Here is a 19,506-nt window from a genome sequence, read left to right on the forward strand (position 1 = left end):
AACTTTTGTGGCCACTTGAGGGCATCACAAACAAACTGAAAACACAACTCCAACATTATTTTAAGTTGACACAGCAATCAGTTGCTTATTTTCACATGCAGCAGATATTAAGAGATGGTAGCATTTATTTGGAAGCATGTTTATGGCCACCTAACTAAATAAAACAACTCCTGCTTTTGGTCCTCACTATCCAGCTTTTCTCCTGCTAAATGCTAAGCTATGTTCACCAGCTAGTCACTAAGTTTTGTACTGGGCAGGAAGTGTACTGCGGGTGTTTCTAGAAACTTTTGCTTTACAGGAAACAGCTGGATACAGCTCTGACGAAAGCAGCGAGAATTAGTCTAAAAATTAAAACTGGACTTTAAAACCAAACCAGTTCAAAGATGCTGAATCACAGTGGAGCTAAAAGGAACTGCAGGTGATGACAACACTGCATTTATGACTTCAAACCACTGCGAATAAAACTAAATTTATTTCCAATATAAGAATACTGATTATAACAGATCTAAAATACAACAAAAGAATTTAGGATATTGAGTCTATGTTTCTCAAATATTCATCCAAAAATGTCATCTCTTTGTATCATTATGTGTGACTGACGCTAAAGTCACTGACGCTTTTTACAGCTGCTGTGTTGCATTTCACTGCACTCAAACTCATTTGTTACCACACTGAAATATCAATCAGTGACCTTAAGTTGTCTGTTTGATCAGCTATTAGTGGAAACAAGTAAATTCACATCAGAAAAAACATTATATAGTGCAAGAACATTTCAGGGTAGACACTTTAAATGTTGAATCAGTCCTTAAAGTTCTCTATTTAACATTTACCAGCTTGTTTTTTGTCCTGTTACATAGAACAGATGTCTGTAAAATGTAATGAAATTATAGAGGCAGCCCATTTTGACATCTATAATTAACTATGCTTTTTATAATTCTGAGTGCACTTCTCAGGGCCAAACAGGATTTAATCATAATTACTGACCACATATTTCTTGATTTATCAATGTAATTTACTTGACAGATGGTATATTCTGGAGCAATTTAAAGTTCTTAAAGTATGTAAATGTTTCTCAACATCAGCCCTGTGGGAGGTGAACCCTATAACCTCAGCCATGTCAGCATCCATTTCTACCCACTTGGTTGCGTAAAAAACCGTCGGAATGAAGGATGAGTGGAAAGATCTGACCTCAGATCTGGCCTCAGACACGCCACTTTGTGCGAACTGACCTTGCAGTTGTGGCAGTAGTCTCCATTCTTCCCTGGAGTAAGGATGATTTCCCCCGTTGGGATCAGCTGGATCTTAAGTTCCATCATTGTTCTCCTTTCTCGTCTATTCCTTGACCTTCTCTCCTTAAGCGACCCCGACTTCTGTTGTGCTTGCTTTTCCTCTAAAGAGCGTTTAAGTAAAAGTATAAAGTCTCCTCCTTCTGGTCTGCTGAAAAATCCTTCGGTCAGGCAGAAAGTGTGTGTGCCTAAAGGAGACCATCCAAACAGATGCCTGTAAACCAAAAACTAAACTGTCAGAGAACATTACTCTCACCAGAAATACATGCAATTATTTAACAAATCTCTCTCTTAAATGAGTGGGAGCTCTTACCAGATCGGCAATTTAGTTCCTAGATAAGTGGAAAGCAGTGGTTGGAGGTCTCAAGCATTGGCTCAGAGGTTTGAGGTCGGGGTGTTACCTGTTGCAGACCGGAGAGTCACAGTGAGGCCAGCTTCCCCTCACTGCAGCCAGAGGATGTTGCCTCTCTGGTTGAGGGATAATGGGGAGGATATGGAGATAGATGTCACATGCAAAGGATATGTGTCTTTTGTCTTAGAAGTGCCTGTGTGCGAGTGTTCATATGCTTAGAAGGATAAAAATGAGTGTGCGAATAGGGAGTGGTGAACACATTTGTCATGAGTCTGAGGTGTTGAACACAGATTTTTTTTCATGTCAGAAATGCCTCTTCATCGACTCCACTGACTCCAAATGTGTTTATTTGGGCTGATTTTAAACTGGAGCCGCTAAAGGTGGCTAATGTTACAGCATTTTCTTTTTCATTCGATTGAACTGTCAGTATTTAGACTTATAGTTTGCAGTTGTACTACTAAAAGTGATTATGAATTAATTATGATTCATTTATATATTACTGGCAACAACACTTTCAGCTTTCCCCTTTCATCCCTTGCCTTAAATGAATAAGCTATATTTCAACCATTTGCCTTTCAGCGTTTGAACCATTAAACATTTAGGCTGCATTTAGCAGCAATTTCAACATCTTAGCTAATGCTTTCAGCTAATAGTTAGTTTAGTGTTTAGTAAATAAATAATTATTTATAAAAAATCAATAAATAATTGATCCAGTTTGACCCCATATTTAATGTAGTTATTTTAATAACATTTAAGATACAAGATTAATTTGAACCATATACTGTTAGCTAGCATTTCACCCATTTATTTAATTTGATCATATATTTAAAGGTATTTACATTTTCAGCAACTTAGACATAACTGATCTATCCATCTATCTATCTATCTATCTATCTATCTATCACTTCGTTTAGCGAGCTCTGCACTGTTAGCTAGCTCTGCGCTGTTAGCTAGCTATGTGCTGTTAGCTAGCTATGTGCTGTTAGCTAGCTATGTGCTGTTAGGCTGGTACTGTTAGCTAGCTATATACTATCGAGCAATTAAATCATTTATCAACTCTGACCCTTTATTTAATGTTATAACTTTAATATGATATTATTTAAACATTTTATGCTTTACATTTAGCACATAGCTTTCAGCTAACAGTTCCTTTAATGTTAATACTTTAATACAATATCATTTCAGCCATTTACACTTTAGCAAACATGTCAACAACTTTCAACAGCTATAATTAGCTAATATTGGAATAATGAGGCTAGTGTTTTGTTTTAGCTTGCATTTCATTTATCCGCCATTACTTTCAGGTAGCTATTTCAACCATCGATACGTTTCTTTTCATTAAGCTATTTAAAGCATTTATCATGTAATTTTGGCATGCTTGTTAATTAGTTTTCACACACTCTGTGCGTAAATGTGTGGATATTTATATACTGTACAGTTTTTCCATTAAGTTCAGCTATTCTTCCTTCTTACCCCCTGGTAACTGCAGGCACCATTTTAAGGTTGTTTTTCCTATTATATTATTGATGGCACTGCTTACACACTCACACACAGGGCTGTTCTGAACAATGTTTCCTCCTACAACCAGCATCCTGCTTCAGACATTCCCAAGTTCCCACCCAGTAGATTGATTGTGTGTGTGACGTGTATGCGTGTTGGAGTATGTGCATGACGGAACCCACTCGAGCTTCCCTTAGGATATGCAAGCAAGACACACACGCTTGCACCACACGCTTTCTAAAAAACAAATAAGGGACTTGCGCTCTCGTAGCGGAGCACTTCCTGTCCCAGAGGACCAGACTAACCAGGGCCTTGACACTCAACACACATATGCGCCAGATTGACAGGAGGGTGGCTGCCAGGGTGAAGGGGTAAAATGTGACAATGCAGCCGTACATTGTTGTCCGTGTGAGAAAAATGTAAACAGCTCCAGTCTGATAGCGAAACATACATCATCTGAGTGACCTTCTTGACCCGCACAATGACTCTGGTACCCTCCCTGCTTTCCTGCTTGCTCACTTTCAGTGCTGTGGGATACTTGAAGTTATTTGCACAACATGCAATTTGCTGCATTCATCACATTTTGTGAAGTGAAATCTGACCCAAAGATGCAATAGATACAAAAACAGAACTTTAGTGCAGCGGACTAAGATCTCCTAGAGGGTAAGAAGATGCATAAGAGGACTTGCATGCTTACGAGGAGACAGACAGAACAAAAAAAACACATTTATTACATAGGAAGATTATGCAATGGCAAGATTTTTTTGCTTGAAAATTTGACTGACAACAGCTGTGGCTGCTTTGAAGTTTTGGAGAATGTCTTTGTTTAAATTAGTCTTTACTTTGACAAGTCAAAATTTGAACTTGACTGCATGCACTTACAATGAAAATGGATATGCAAGATTTATAGGATTTCTATTGTATCTTCAAATTGAGTTTTGTCAAATTTGAGACTTGACAATTGCCTGCCCTGCAACTTTTATGTTTCTCTGAGTGCTTCTTTCTTGGGCAGACGGCACTCTAATAGGTTTCTATAAATATTAAATGAGCAGCAGTATGAAAAAAAAAAGTTGTATGCCTCATGCCATATTCATATTCTATGAACAAATGTATGTCTTTCAGCCCGGGGGTGACGCAGGGATTTGCGTGCTGTGTTTCGTGAATATTGGGCATCGCACGCTGCTGTTGAGAGAGGGGAAGTGACAGAGACACACATCCTTCGACCTCTGACCCCAGCTGGACGCATTCCTGACAGCCTGGCATCAACAGGAAACCTGTGGCCTTGAGACAGACACACACACACACACACACACAGTCCTGGAGCTCCGCCCAGTTCTGTTTTAAAATAAGAACACATTATTTTCAACTGACTGACTTAATATAAAATGAAAGTGAAATGAAACGACACAGACCATTTATAGTGGAGTGTGCAGGTAGTATTAAGAAATACGTGCGCAAATACCACGGTGAAATAATGCACAAATTCCAGTCATTTCATTGGCTATAAATGGATATTCACATTGCAGACGTGTATTTCCTGGAACATATTATACTTACTAGACTAAGAGATAAGTAAATATGCCTTACTGTATGAGCACTACATTAAAAGCAGCATTAATGCCGCCGGAAATGTGGCTGCTGATTAAGTTGCTCCACAGTTTATAGAAAAAAAAAAAACTATTACCGTAAATCCATGTTGGTAATGGAACAAAAAGTTTCCTATTTTCCTGCCTAGATCATCATATCCGTTTTCATATTAAGACTGCAGAGACTACTCTTCCCGCGTATTGCCACGGAGAAATGCCGGAAATGTCGGATGGGTTACGGCCGTGAAGGGCAGGTCAGATGCCACTTTTTTTCGTCTTAGTGCTGCATCACAAAGGAATCTTCTCCATACATCTGCGTGTAAAGTGGGTGTTTCCCGTGCTGCCACAGACGGAAGGTGAGTCATGATGAGATGACAGAACATGGCTCCTGTCAGTGACTCCGGGAACAACCTGATATGGTGTCCTCAAGACCAGTATAGAAGTCTGACTGACACCACCGACTGCTGTGATAAACATAAACTGCTATTATTTCACTAGACTGTTATTGTTGATAATCATAATCATTCTGTATACTATAGGTATAGGTATAATGATGAGAAGTTAACTTCCATGCAGTTTACAGATTACTATTAATCAAATGTAATTTATTGACATGATGTATGTAGTCATGGTGGCTGTAATGAATTAGTTTGTAATTTTGCATGTTGTTTAGTTTAGACATTAATCTTGAATATTTAGGGAGGAACTTCTGTTGTGGTCAGGTGATGGATATGGAAAGGTTGCACATGAACTAACGTGGAAAAAGTTACTTTTATTTTGAAAAACACCTTCATTTACCTACATTATGAGTGGCATTAGCAAGAAAAGACAGAAGGGTAAAATTGTAAAGCCTATTATTGTGTTATCAATCACATTATTATTATGTGCGAAAAAATATAGCAGATAAGCAGGGAAATACAGCAGTCTACGGTATAACAGTGTAATGGTGGGTGGTTTCTCCGTTGGGACAATTGGATGACGCACCTCCAAAGTGGGAAAGAAAGGGATTTTGTTTTTCTACCACATTCCACCACAGTGGTTTGCTCTGTGTCAGTTGCAGTCACTGCTGTAAGTACAGTATGCTCATCCAGTTCCTGTAAAATCCCTTTCTTTCCCACTTTGGCCGTGCGTTGCTTGATCACCACAATGGAGAACCCTTTCATGAATTTGCACATTATCAACCCCGGAGCCTCTTTTCTCCGTTCCGTATTTGCTGAACCTCAAATGAAACGTGGGCTGATTGAGTGTCAGGTTATATTTCAGTAATTCAGAAGTAGCTGACTTCACATCCAGAGCTGCCAGAACTGATAAAAGACAATCCTCTGGACTGGTAAGCAAAACTATTTTGTTCAATGCAATGTGACAATGTCTTTGTATCCCACTCTTAATTTACCAACCTTAGCTGCCACTGCAGGAGATGCGGCAGGAGTCGCCGCTGTGCGAAAATACACACAGATCAGGCATAACATCATGACCACCTTCCTAATATTGTGTAGGTCTCCCTTGTGCATCCAAAACAGTTGTGACTCATCAGAGAATGGACATGGGTCTTCCGAGGGTGTCCTGTGGTGTCTGGCAACAGAATGTTGTTAGTCGGGGCCTTTGGGTCATATGGGTTGAGGGGAGGGGTCTCTGTGGATCATCCCACAGATACTTGATCATTTTGGGATCTAGTGAATTTGGAGGCCAGGTCAACACCTTGTGCTGTTTTTTGAGTTGTTCTTAAACCGTTCTTGTGTGTGTGCCTGTGTCATCAAGAGTGTCATTGCTTTGGTGTGGAGGTGTCTGGTCTGGTCTAGGTGGGTGCTACATGTCTTAGTAACATCCACATGAACGCCAGGTCCAAAGGTTTCCCAGCAGAACATTGGACTGTCACAAGATGGTCAATGCGATTCAATTCTCCTGTCAGTGGTCATATTGTTATGCCTGATCGGTGAGTAGAGAGTGAAACAACTGATATGGTTGAAATAGCCAGGGTACACTAAAGTATCAGATAGCTTTTTTGGAAAAGCATGAGGTTTGGTGTTCATAGCTTGGTACAAGTAATGAATGGATAGTAACGGATAAACAGGCAGCTAGATTAGATTAGACTAAATGTCCAGGTAGCGTGTTAATTGTGTTACAGTCTGAACCCAACATTTGACAGCTCATCTGTATGAAAGGCCTCTTGTAACAGTATTTACTTTAACACAATGAATGTTCCTGAAGGCCGGTTGGAGCATGAAGGTAGCGCTGACGAAGGGACTTTTGAGTTCATGTGAAAAATCTATGAGGTCTGTGAGGCCAACCAAAAGCTTTGTTTTGCATTGCATCCATTACTTCTGTGATGAATAGCAGGATTTTTAATAATGGGGCTGTGTATTGATTTAACCTAGGATCAGTCCTGTTTGCCAGATAGAGAGAGTTTGGACTGTGGGAACAGTGTGCTCGGATACACAGCAACACCCACTTATACTGTATGCAGTGCATGGCACTTGGGCACTGCGGGCGACTTGAAGGGCGTAGGGGCAGGACAGGGCGAGCCGCAGTTCACCGGTTCATCCTGCTGTATATTTGTGGTACAGTCCTGTAACCAGATCCCACGCGGAGGCTCGGCCCAGACCAGATCAGGCCAGGGCTGAGTAAACCTCACAAGTGTTGCCTGAAAATAACCCCAGCTATTTATAACTGCTGTCTCTGCAGCAGAAGAGGAAGTTCATAATATTTCATTGACGTTTGTTCCCTAGGTCCCACTCTGCGAGCAGTAATCTTGCCCCGACAACAGAACACTGTGGCAGTTTCCAGTTTCCACAGGAAGGCAGAGGAAGCGAGAGGACGCCGATTAGGCTGCAGATGCAGAAGAGAGGGCCACCGACTCTCCGACCACAACACTCCCTCCAGAGAGGGCCCTCGAATATAACGAATGGAAAGTTGAACTGTTGCAGTTTGGTATGTCCCCTCAAAGCACATGCACGACCACCTCCTCAGGAAATATGGGTAATTATTTCAGGGCGAGGGATGCATTGTCAGATTAGCTGGAACTTGCTGCCCTCTTGAGGTTTCATGTTACAACAGGCCGCGCAGTGGAGGAGAAACCATGAGGCGCCAAGGTAACCTGACAGTCAACACGTCTCCTAAAGGTACATAAAGGTCCGGTAGTTTGACAGATCACTGACTCAGAACAAGATCAGCAGCGTAGCCTGACTGAGCAAACTCTGCCAGCAACGGATGGACGCAGATGACCCAGTGTACAAATGAGCTTCGTCTCACAGAAGAGAATTTCTAGCAGCTGTAGAAAACAAGGATTCAAGCTCATAGAGCAACACACTGATTTGGTCAAATTTACATTCATACAGTTAACGAGGAGCGCCAGAGGCTGGAATATTTCTACCATTTATCAGCTAATTTTAGCAAACTAATTCTACAGTCATAGCTTTTACCTAAACTTACACAAGCAACTTTTCCCAATTTATTCAGTACAGTTCATTCAAATTGTTATCCTTTTTATTATTTTAACATTTAGAACTCGTTATCCATTAGAGTTGGCTAACTACCCCAACTCTTAGACGCTGGTCACATGAGTTTTTATTTTAGCCTCGTCTTTTTGGACGTACCATCACCTGGATGACTTAAAATCTCTATGGATGTAAATCACCCAGTTAGTTTAGCTAATTATTTATTACTTTCTGCAGTAAGGTATTTCAGGTGTTTATCCAGTACTTTTTAACCAATATTCATTACTGTTCCTTGCTCTAAACCATGTATTCATATATAAATATACCTACTATTTATATGTTATTTATACTGACCATTTAATTTTATTATTCATTACTTTTAAACATATATTCATCACTATACATTTCCTATTAAACAAACCAACCATTGCTAATTACTTTTGTCGTGCCCTCATCTCAGTTGGTGGATTGAGTCAGTGCATGAATGTCGTATTTTTAAAATGATCCGGGTCAATCGAAAGCACCGCAGGCGTGAATCGAAATGCTAAATGCTGAACATTTTGTAGTAATGTGTGAAAAGAGGAATAAATTCATGCTCTGGCATCAAGGCGATGAAAATGAGTAGAACGAGAGTGACAGTGATTTGTAGTGTTGCTCATGAGCTTCACGTGTACCAGCAACCCTCCTTCACGCAGAAAGACTAGTAAGTAGTGTAACAGCTCTATCAGAAATGAAGTAAGTGATGGCACTAATAAATTAAATTTAGTTTAATGCTAAAGGAACATCTACCTGTCTATCTCTGTAAAGTATCCATCCATCCATCTGAAGTGAGTTGTGAGAGACAGATTTGACCTGTAGAGGGCACTAGAGGAGCTGCTGCACTACCATCCACATGTGTTCACATGTCTGTCAGCTCTTCCTTTAGCCATAAATATTGTATCGCACATTATAAAACTTTTGCAGTCTGTGTCAGACGAGGTTGAAATATGCCTTCTGGGCTGACAAGAAGAGAGATGCAATTAAATCTCACATCCAGCGACGCTTTCAGCGTGACTGTAAATCATATAATCACACCTTCATTCTGTGCTGAAAAATGGAAAGGCAAGGCGGTTCAGAGAAAGCAGTCGAAAGCCACTCTGCGAGTATTAGAATAACTTTTCAAATTATAAGATGACGATTAAATTTAAAGTCATGGAATAGCCACTTTTTAGAGACTTGCTTGTACCTGAAAGGTCAGAGGCTCCTCAAAACCATGACGGTCCATCCTCACGGGAGCACAAACACGTAGGATTTAAAATACATAATGTGAAATGATGCAATGGGAGAGCACCACGATGACAAGTGACAGTAATACTTGAGATCATCAGTGGAGAAATGGAAAAGGGCTCGTCCTCCGATAAGCACAAATGCGGTTCGTTCTTTTCAAGTTTGAGCTGACAGTGAGCGAATATATCTCAAAGGTCAAGGGGTCGCCCAGATGGATCCTCACGAGCTTCTCTCCTCGGCAGGAAATGCAAACTGCGATCACTCGGCCGAAGAACCTCGCTCTGCAGGAAGGATGTCGCTTTGACTGGCTGTCGGTGCTTGAGGCGCCGCTTTCAGTATGACTGGCTCCTCCACTTTCACCTGGCGGTTTAAATTTAGCCCAGGCACAGGGTTCAAGTTGTTATTAAGGATGATGTAACGGCAGAATAGGTTGCAACTGCTGCAGAGGTTACAAGAAACTGAACCTGGGGAGGCAAAGGGGTCAAGGTCTCAGCGCCCCCTCCCCACAGAATGTATGAACACAGTAAGAGGTGGGGGTTCTTAGGAGTCAGACAGGGATTTAAATCACATACGATAGCAATACAAAGGTGTTCGTTTCAGCCAAGAATCATCTCTGTTCACTGCTGCCCACTGGTCTATGGCTAGTCTGTTCATGTCCCCAGTTCTCCATCAACCGCTCACATAGCAGCAGCAGCAGCAGATACATTGTCACTGCAGAAGCACAGGCATTAAGATCGCATTTGTCTCTCAGAGTCTAAAAATAAAACATATAAATTTATGATAACACTCACAGCTGCCAACTCAGATTGCAGCAGCAACATCTGTTCCGTGTGGCAACACAAGGCAAAGGGTTTAAAGAGCCACTGCCGACTCAAACCTGTGCATAATGTAGCATCATAAGATTTTAACGCTAATATTTTAAAGGCTACAGCAAGCAGGACATTTTTATTCCTTTAATTGACAATTCTACGAGAAACAACAAGACAGTTTGTAATGTTTAATTTAGACTGTTTAATGTTAATTCCATGCTGTGTTTCAGTAAGAACAATACAGATTCCCTGTCTGTGGCTCCAGTCAGATATCCAGTAGTACAAATCAGCTCCAAGATACACATAATGAAGCAAAACAAGAAGAGCGACAAAGGAACAGCAAAAGAAAGAAAATCTCTGAACCTAAAGGAGCTTTAGTGAAAAGTAGGGGAGGAGCAGCAGAAGAAAAAGAAAAAGTATCAACTCATGCAAGCGCTGACCATCTTGATTTTAGGGCTCTCTCTGGAGGAGCGGGGCCAAATAGAGACTTGTCTTTTACACAAGTGAGAAATCTCCCAAGTTTTATTTTATTTTTTTTAAATTAAATTCACCTTCTAGAGATAAATCTGCCTTCAGAGATTCAGCATGTGTGCACAGTTACAGTATTTCAGCACAAAGTACAGTCCAAGGACAACTACAAAAACATGACAACAGAAACACTATGGTGTAAAAGTTAAGCACTTCTTTGCCCCACGTGGATATCGCGAATTTTGCCAACGTCCTCTGAAAAACTAAGTTAAAAAGGGCACTTGTAGTTTTCCCAAACTGCCCACAAAAGGTAAAATGATCCGCATGACATTTCACTAAAAACTCAGATAAAACAGCTCCCATAACTAACATTATCAGTAATAAAAGTTAATTTCTGTAATTACATTAAGAAAAAAAAACTCAATACATCCAGCAACTGATAAAAATATTGAGGAAAAGCAAAAAAAACAAAAACAAAAATACAACAATGAAAACAAAGATAACATTTTCAGAACCGCTTGTACCAGGACAAAAAACAAAAACATCCAGGGACCTATTTCTTTATCTTTGCCTCTCTAACGTTGTATTTCCTGTCTCATTTAAGTGGTATTTACTTGAGTCATGTAAGGGCTAATATAAAAATAAAAAAGAAGAGAAAAATCAATTTGTTGACTCCGGGGTCCTGCTGGGCCACGGAGCTGCAGAGGTGGAAGAAAGGAAAAAGGGGGGAGTGGGGGGGAGGAGGAGGAACGTGACTTGTGGAAAGGGAGGAAGCGGAAGATGAGGAGGATGAAGGTGGAGGAAGGAGGAGGAGTGTGAGGGGGGTGGGTCTCAAGTTGTTGGCTGTTGGTGGCATAGTCTCACTGGGCCTCATCCTCAACGTCTTGCAGTGCCTCTTTGTTCTGTTCTTCACCTGACGGAGGGAAAACGTACCATTAGCTTTAACATGACATGCTTTCCACTCTTTATATCCTAGAGTGACCAGGCATATGAACACAGTGACTGTGGCCTTGTGGAATGAAGGCCAAGTCCACACCAAGAAAGGTAAACTCACTTTAGTTTCCATGAGCCTTACAGACATATTGTCATATTTCTGACAAAACAAACTGAGGTTGTAGTGAGGCACTTCATAGTTTCCTTCAACTAATCCAGGAAGGGAAAGAAGAAGGAACTCTTTGAAGCAGTTCAACGTCTGGCTGTTCCGTGATGAAGCCAAACTAAACGTTCTCTCGCTCAGATTGTTACAATCTGCTTGTAAAACACGTGTTAAAAATGTCAGGAAGGCACAGCAGAGTCATTCTTTTTCTGTGGTTTGGTGGAGGCCTTGCTCTGGCTCCGCCCTTATTTTTAAAGTGGGAGGAGCCAGAAAATAAATACCAAAAAGAATATTGTATTGCAAAATGTAGCCAGATTAATGGAGACGGAGAAGTCTCAGCTTGGAAGGGGGAAACTAAGAACAAAACTAAGATGATTGTGTTCTCCTTCTTATACAAACCTTTATACTTTACATTACAAAAGCTCGTTATACCTGGAGTAGTGTGTTAGCGTAATGACAAGATTCCTGTCTTCAAAACCTGAACTTGAGCAAATTTCATGCAGTGTATTTCTTAAAATTTGTTTTATAAATGCTGTAGAAATAAGCATATGTAACATGAGAACATGAACAATACTTGACAGTAGGGGCTGATTCTTCTGTTGCAAGAACGTTTGATTTTAAAGGCTGATAAATTAAAACAGTGGATTGAAGAGAACTATTCTGACTTTCTGAATTTTTAAAATGTCAGGCAGCAGAAAATGCAAATGGTCAAATAAAGTTAAACTACCTCAAAAGTGTACTTAAACAAAGTACTTACAAATATACCGTCTTAAAATCCACCAATGTTTGTTTTGCAGCAGGAAAAAAACTACTTTTACATGAGTGAGAACATACACCATCACCATAAAGTGTGTGTGTGTGGGGGGGGGGGAGACAGAGCTTTTACATAACATTTAAACTTCCCGAACGATACCTGAACACATCGTAACAGGGTCTGTGTGTGCTAATACACTTAATTTATTGTGTGTGCAAGCAGTCTAACATGCCAATAACATGATCTAGACGACAGCATCTTGGTGAATGGCGGGCAACTATGTGAACTCTCAAAGTCAGGCTGGGCCGAACCATCTGAACTCAAGGAGGCCACGGTGGAAAAATCAAATACTACCCTGTTACCAAAAATTCAACCAAATGGGTGAGTGAAGAAGCAACAGGTGAAAGGTTGGATGAGTGAGTTAGTGTAAGGAGGGAAGATAAGGCAGCCACACACACGCACACGCACGCGCACACACAGCAAGGCATTGGTGAGCAACACTTACAAAGTACAGTTAACATGGGAAATGAACTGGTTTGTTTCCTTTAGGATTCTACAGCAGAGGGAACGAGAAAAACACAAGAGAGATGATGAGTCACTGTGGGAAAAAAGAAGGTGTTGGCTGGCGTTCTGCTACGGCAAACTGAATGAATGGAGGAAGAGTAAGAATGACAACATGGCAGCCCGGGAAGATTCACTCCTGATGCTTATTAGTGCGACTGCAACTTGGTGAAAGAAGATTGATGTTGGCTGTTTTATATGTAAATAACGAATCTTATTATGCTTTCAGAATTAAAGAAGTAGAAGAAACTCTACTCAGTCGTTTCTGAATTTGAAAAAGAACAGCCCGTGTTTTTTTTTTTTGTTGCTGATGAAAGAACCCAAGAGTGATACTTGTTTGTGCAGAAAAAGGCGTAAACGTTTTGTGATCACCACATGTCAGTTTCAGGTAGCTAGCCGCACTAGATTAGACAGGAAGCAGCTTTGTAGACAGCTACACACTGAGTTGTTGAATACTCTCACGTTTAAACATATCACATCTTTAAAAGGTTGTAACCTTAAAAGCTCAAATAAAAGAGGTCCAGGATTTGGGGGTGTGAAGCACTCATCCTGTCCGTCTCTAAAGCTAATATTAGCTCAAACAGCTGAGAGGAAAAGCTGCTAAGTAATATAAGGCGTTGTCACTATCGGCTTCGATTTAGTAGTTTGCATTTAGAACAGAAATGTCCCAAACTACAAACCAAGTCTGTAACGTATTATTTAGAACTGCTAAATTTCCCCCGACTGGTCAAAACGATCCCAATGTGTACTTGTACCTGTTTGCAGTCATATAGTTTATTCTATGTGTAATTTTATTTGTAGAAATTTTCAATTTTCCTCAATTCATTCAGACCTTGATTTAAATATCACGATGCAGGAAAGCAAGTGATCGCTGTTAGTTAGGTAGACTTTAAATTGATTTCAGTTGAGGCCCGTGTACACGGCGTGGACAGAATGCTTCAATAATCCAACTCTGTACTGGGACGTGCGCACCGTGAGCACCCTGACCGAGATCCTGACGGCCTGCGCTAATGTCAGTGTGGCTTTTTTAAGTTGCGGCTTTACATGTCAACGCAGTCACCTTCAACAGCCAGATTTTGTTACCAAGTTCTGTCAAATGTTAATCAAGAGGTGCTTTTCCACCACAGGAACCTTTTGAAGAACTCAGTCCTTCTTACTGTGTTATCACAGGGTCTAAAATGCAGGGAGATCAGTTTGCAACCCAAAAAGTCCCTGCCTGGGGTTGAGCATATTGTAATTTAATCAATGAAGCTTGCTGATAGATCAAGCATTCTTGCATTTTCTACAGTGTAATTTTACATTCACCAATTTTCATTATTTATTTATTTTTAGCTCCGTTGTAAAAACAGAACGCACTTGAGGAACTTGTACCTCTGGCAAAGTTCCTGTATATTACTGCCAGTGAAAATTGGGTTATTGGAACTTTTGGTAAGAAGAGAAAATTAAGATCAGTGAAGAGAAGATGCTCACATCTGAACCTCTAGGGCTGAAACCGAGAAGCTCAATTACAACTTGAGATTACTTGAGACTGTTGTTGGGGTTGGGGCCACAAAGATGAGTAAACACCCACATCACAAACAACAGCCTGTGGACACAGGGGAAGTAAAAATTCAGAAGGACGGGCCGTTTTGAATACCGTGACACTTTTGATTTTCTTTCTGACTAATGCTGCCTCATTACTTTGACAATATCAAATGTGAAGACTGAGTTACACACATGCAAGCAATCAGCGTGATGGCAAATCACCGATCAAGTTGCTCACAGTATTAAGACACAATATAAATAGATTGTGAAAAGGTTTTAAGGAGGAAAGCAGGAGATGAGCGAGTTGATTAATCAGTTTAAGCTGCAAGCCTTGGGAAAATGTCAATACATTATCATATTAAGACATAATGCTAGTTAGGGATGCACTGATGCCAATACCAGAGCCAGTCATTGGTCCGATACTGTGTGAAGTTGTCAGGGTTCACACACGAGCAAGCAGTAGCAGGTACATTTGATAGTACAGTAAGCTTCAGAAATGGGAAAACGTTTTGTTCAGGTTGCTTTCCAAACTGAAATTCTAAATGTCAATTGATGTCATGCTGTGTTTAATTTTATTACAGTCAGAAAGCGGCAACATCTGAGCTGAAAGTCAACTGGTTCGTTCTCATGATGGTACTCCAGCTCTGCAAGAACTAAAATGTAAATAGTGGGTCTGACAATAATTGGTGTCTGTGCATCACAACTAAATGGTATGGACCATGGCGTGAACATCTTACCCTCTCCCTGCATATCTGAAGTCCATAGTGTCAGGTTGTCACGTAACAACTGCATGATAAGTGTGGAGTCCTTGTAGCTTTCTTCACTCAGCGAGTCCAGTTCTGCAATGGCGTCGTCAAACGCCGCCTTCGCCAACCTGACCAAACATGCTTCTGTTAAAATCACTTTATACTTCAGATCATTTATGTTGGAACTGAAATACATTACGCTTTACACTTGTTAATGAAGCTAAAGATTATTGAGTAAACAGTAACCTGCAAGCTCGGTCGGGTGAGTTGAGGATCTCGTAATAGAAGACGGAGAAGTTGAGGGCAAGGCCGAGGCGGATGGGGTGCGTTGGTGGCAGCTCCAACATGGCTAGATCAGTAGCAGTTTTGTAGGCCACCAAACTGTTCTCTGCTGCCTCCTTTCTGTTGTTTCCAGTGGCAAACTCTGCCAGGTACCTGTGGTAGTCACCCTTCCTGGAATTGAGGAATACAAAAGTCAAAACACAGGAATTGACTTTTGGTACAGCAAAGTAAGTAAGTAAACAGTTGTGCTGTGACAGACATAATAGAGCGAGCGGTTACATTAGCCTTCCCTTTATAAACTGTAATGTAACTGTGTATATTCCTGTAAAGTGTCCAGTTTGTGAACTTTCCCGATACAGAGTTTCCTCTGAGACTATAAAATTCCCAGTCATTTGCTGTCTGGTATGTACTCATTAAATAAATAACCTCGCCCCAACACATGACTGTGTTTTACTTCTGTGCCAGCAGCAGACAGCGTTAATTTATTGATCCATTCATCGCCGCTCATACCACAAACTTCTTACATTTTGTTGTAAAAGACCCTAGACTCTCCCAAGAGAGCTGAGGGGAGTAGGTGCCGTTCCAGTGCATCCAGAATGTCACCACAGATTGACTTCAGTTCCTTCTCCACCTGCCAGCAAACAGACAAGACATTTATTCAGAACAACATTCTGATAATTTACCACTGAAGCCCTCCCATTGCTGCTCCTGTGTAGTTGCAGAGTCCAGTGAGGGTCCATGTGACAAAGACTCTGCCAATGTTGGCAAGGGTTTGTGCAAGCAGGAAAGAAAGAAAAAAGTATATCTAACCAGACCACAAAGATGTCTGTGTATGCGGACTACCACTTTTACATTCAGCAGCTTATTTTGGATAATTGGATCGTTTTATTTGAATACTATGCTTAAAAATTTCTTCTGGTCAACTAGTACCTTTAATATTTCGTATTTTGTAACCCAGATAAGATGTTGATGAATGCTCAGAAGGTGCTGCAACACTGCTACGAGAGATGTGTCCCCCAAGGGGGTTAGAGAGTGACTAACAAAATAGAGGTGTACCAGTCTCTGAATCCCATTAGGTCACTGACTGCAGTCCTACTGCCTCTCCCATCTCTCTGACACACTGGCCTCTCCCAGAATAATAGCAGCTCTTATTTCCCTTCATAAAAGCTGGAGAGAGTGGATGACTTGCCAGCTATGACTCAGATGCAGTCTGTCCAGTAGATGCTCAGAGCGTGTATCATTAACATGAGCTTCTAATGGCACATTAGCACACCAAATCTGAGATGTTTCGAAATGAAAAACGTTTTTTTTGCGACACTGACACACACACACACACACGTCTATACACTAAACATTTGCATACAAGTATTATACAAAGAGGCATCCTGAGCCTTTATTGAGTGTTTTACCGTTTGCCTGTATTCCTGGATCATCTTCAGTTTCTCTTCTCCACCTTTGCTCTCTTCCCTCTGTTCAATACTGCTGATTATCCTCCAGGAAGCTCTCCGAGCACCGATCACATTCTTGTAGGCCACTGATAGTAGGTTCCTCTCCTCCACTGTGAGCTCCACATTCATGCCTGCCACTTTCTTCATAAACACCACCATCTCTGTTGAGGAGATAAATGTCAACACTAATATGAACACTTTGTATTGTTTTATTTGGATAATGTTGCATCTTCAGAGGACACCTAACAGCTAGCTATCACACTTCTTCTCGTGTTCCTTGACTGAATGAGAGTTTTAAGTCCAAAAACAGGGATAGTTTTGATGTCTGGCTTCTTGTAACTATAAACTGATGATTCAGATAACCATCTACCTCCCTGAAATGTACCAATTTAACTGTATAATTAGATGTGTTCCATAAAAATCCGATTGAACAAAATCTTGCACAGTGAATGGAGCATTCAGATGTCCTGGAAGTTGTGCACAGAGATAATTCACAGCTTAACACAGACATGACAGTGTGTGTGTGTTAAGGCTACATGCTGATGCAGCTTCCAAACCCGGACCTATCCAATGGCACCAATCCAGCAAAAACACAGACTGAAACCGATTACTGTTTCATCGGCGTCTCAGTTTAAATTGTATGCCATCATGTACAGCTGGTGGGATATAACTTCGTGGGGTAAATGGGACAGATGCTGGCGTAATTTAGCAAATATCTGACTTTAACTCTAAAGATTTATCCTAAAATAAATTGCAGAACAACCACATGAATTGGAGTAAATTCCAGCAAGTTTGCCATTTAGCCAGTAAACCATAAATCACTCTGTAAATACACTCGGTCCAAATCCCGTGAATGAGTCATGGTACATTCACTTAACGTTACTGGGCAACGTATGACCGGTGGCAAAGGCAGTCGTCTAAAAACAGCCTCAGTGAGGCCTGTAATGGTATGACAGTCTGACAGAAGAGTAGCAGAGAGAGGAAGAAGGAGTCATTTTCACCAATCGATCCGTGCAGCCTGCTTGCATGCAGGGGGAACACCCCACCAAGTGAACAGCTGCCCTCCCACTCCCACCACCACCACTCTCTGCTAACACACAGCAGGCTTCAAGTAGCTAATCTTGCATTTCAGCTAACACTTGGCTAAAGGTGTAACTGGTAATAACCTGTAACAGTGTCATGCAAAACCTGTATGTTCCCACAGTTATAAGGTCAGTAACATGACACCCGTGTCACTAAGGGTTGCTAACCGAAGCTAAAGTGTTTAGCTATGGAGCTAGCATGGTGCAGGGGAGGCAACTCCTGACAGCTCACGCTCCAGTAATCCGCCATTTTGTATTAGCCCCTCTGCTAACGTTAGCCCATGTCTAACACATCCGAACAGTTTTCATATGGAGGTACAGGGTTTGTGGCACCGGGTATTGTTTAAATTTCGCCACGTTTTCTTCCAACAATGAGCCATGTGTTATGTCAATAAATTGTTTGATAAAAAACGGCCGCTGTAGCCACGTTAGCCCCGTTGCTGGCTGCGGCTAACACTGAGCTACGTCTGAGCGCTGCTTCGTTAAGGCTAGCTAGCTCACAGAAAAAAAAAAAAAAAAAAAAAAAAATCCCAGCAGCGGCGAACATGTCCCACTCCGAGCTAGCCCCGAAAGTGCCTTACCGTCATATCGCTCTGCCTGTTCGGCAAGTTTTGCCTGATAGACTAGGTCCTCTCGTTCTCCCATTGTGTGACGAGATGAAAGCAGAGTAGCAAACTAGCGCAGCAAAGTGACAGAGCTTTAATGACAGACACGGTGATATGCCAGGTCTATCGGCCGTTCCTAGAAACCAACTGGGTCGATGAGTGGTGTTCCGCCCCACCGGCAGCGCTGTGGTAGGATGGAGTAAAGATGGCGACCGGCTTCATCCGGGTACTGCGCATACGTACACGAATCACAAGCTCTGATACGTCCGACCGTTATTCTTATTTATTTACCGAGTACACAGAGAAGACTCTCTGCGACGCAGAAAGTTGACTAACATTAAATTCGCTTTATCCGCAGTCAGAATGATATTTTTATTTCCAGCTGGGTCTGGTCCTGGTTATTTAGACGGAGGAGTGGCAATGTCAGCAAAAGCCACAATAAATCACCACTTGCTACCGTTATAATCACAAAAATATATAGGGACAGGCTTGTATCAGTTGTAAATGTCTCATATTTCTCGCTGTGGAATTTTAATTATTTATTATTAAACATAACTATTAAAAGCACGTTCTGTGTAACTTACCGGTCATCCTCTCTCTCTCTCTCTCTCTCTCTATATATATATATATACACAGTATATATAGATACTTTCTACAGAATAGTGATCAAATTTTAGTTGCTATGCATCTATATGTCTATCTACATA

The 19,506-nt window shown here is 41.1% G+C and overlaps 2 protein-coding genes across 3 annotated transcripts in view; both read right to left on the reverse strand.

Annotated features, from left to right (window-relative positions):
- LOC311498203 (unconventional myosin-Ic-like) overlaps positions 1-1,632 on the reverse strand; it is a 58,657-nt gene extending 57,025 nt beyond the window's left edge. Inside the window, exons 1-2 of one of the 2 annotated variants that reach the window (XM_084558685.1) lie at positions 1,600-1,632; positions 1,230-1,500 (exon numbers count right to left, since the gene is read on the reverse strand). In XM_084558685.1, coding sequence (XP_084414811.1) covers positions 1,230-1,316 — 87 coding nt within the window. In that variant the 5' untranslated portion in view covers positions 1,317-1,500; positions 1,600-1,632. Of the gene's footprint in view, positions 1-1,229 lie in introns of both variants that reach the window. The other variant, XM_084558684.1, reaches the window with a different exon arrangement.
- An 8,785-nt stretch (positions 1,633-10,417) lies between these two features.
- ywhae1 (tyrosine 3-monooxygenase/tryptophan 5-monooxygenase activation protein, epsilon polypeptide 1) lies at positions 10,418-18,994 on the reverse strand. Its single transcript, XM_084558378.1, has 6 exons — positions 18,776-18,994; positions 17,074-17,273; positions 16,189-16,295; positions 15,629-15,835; positions 15,374-15,510; positions 10,418-11,614 (listed from the first exon to the last, which is right to left on the reverse strand). Exons 1-6 carry the CDS (start codon positions 18,837-18,839, stop codon positions 11,562-11,564), a joined length of 768 nt encoding a protein of 255 aa, XP_084414504.1. The 5' UTR covers positions 18,840-18,994; the 3' UTR covers positions 10,418-11,561.
- Between the last annotated feature and the right edge of the window lie 512 nt (positions 18,995-19,506).

This window comes from Chelon labrosus (genome assembly GCF_963514085.1).
Source record: "Chelon labrosus genome assembly, chromosome: 13".
Taxonomy (NCBI): Eukaryota; Metazoa; Chordata; class Actinopteri; order Mugiliformes; family Mugilidae; genus Chelon; species Chelon labrosus.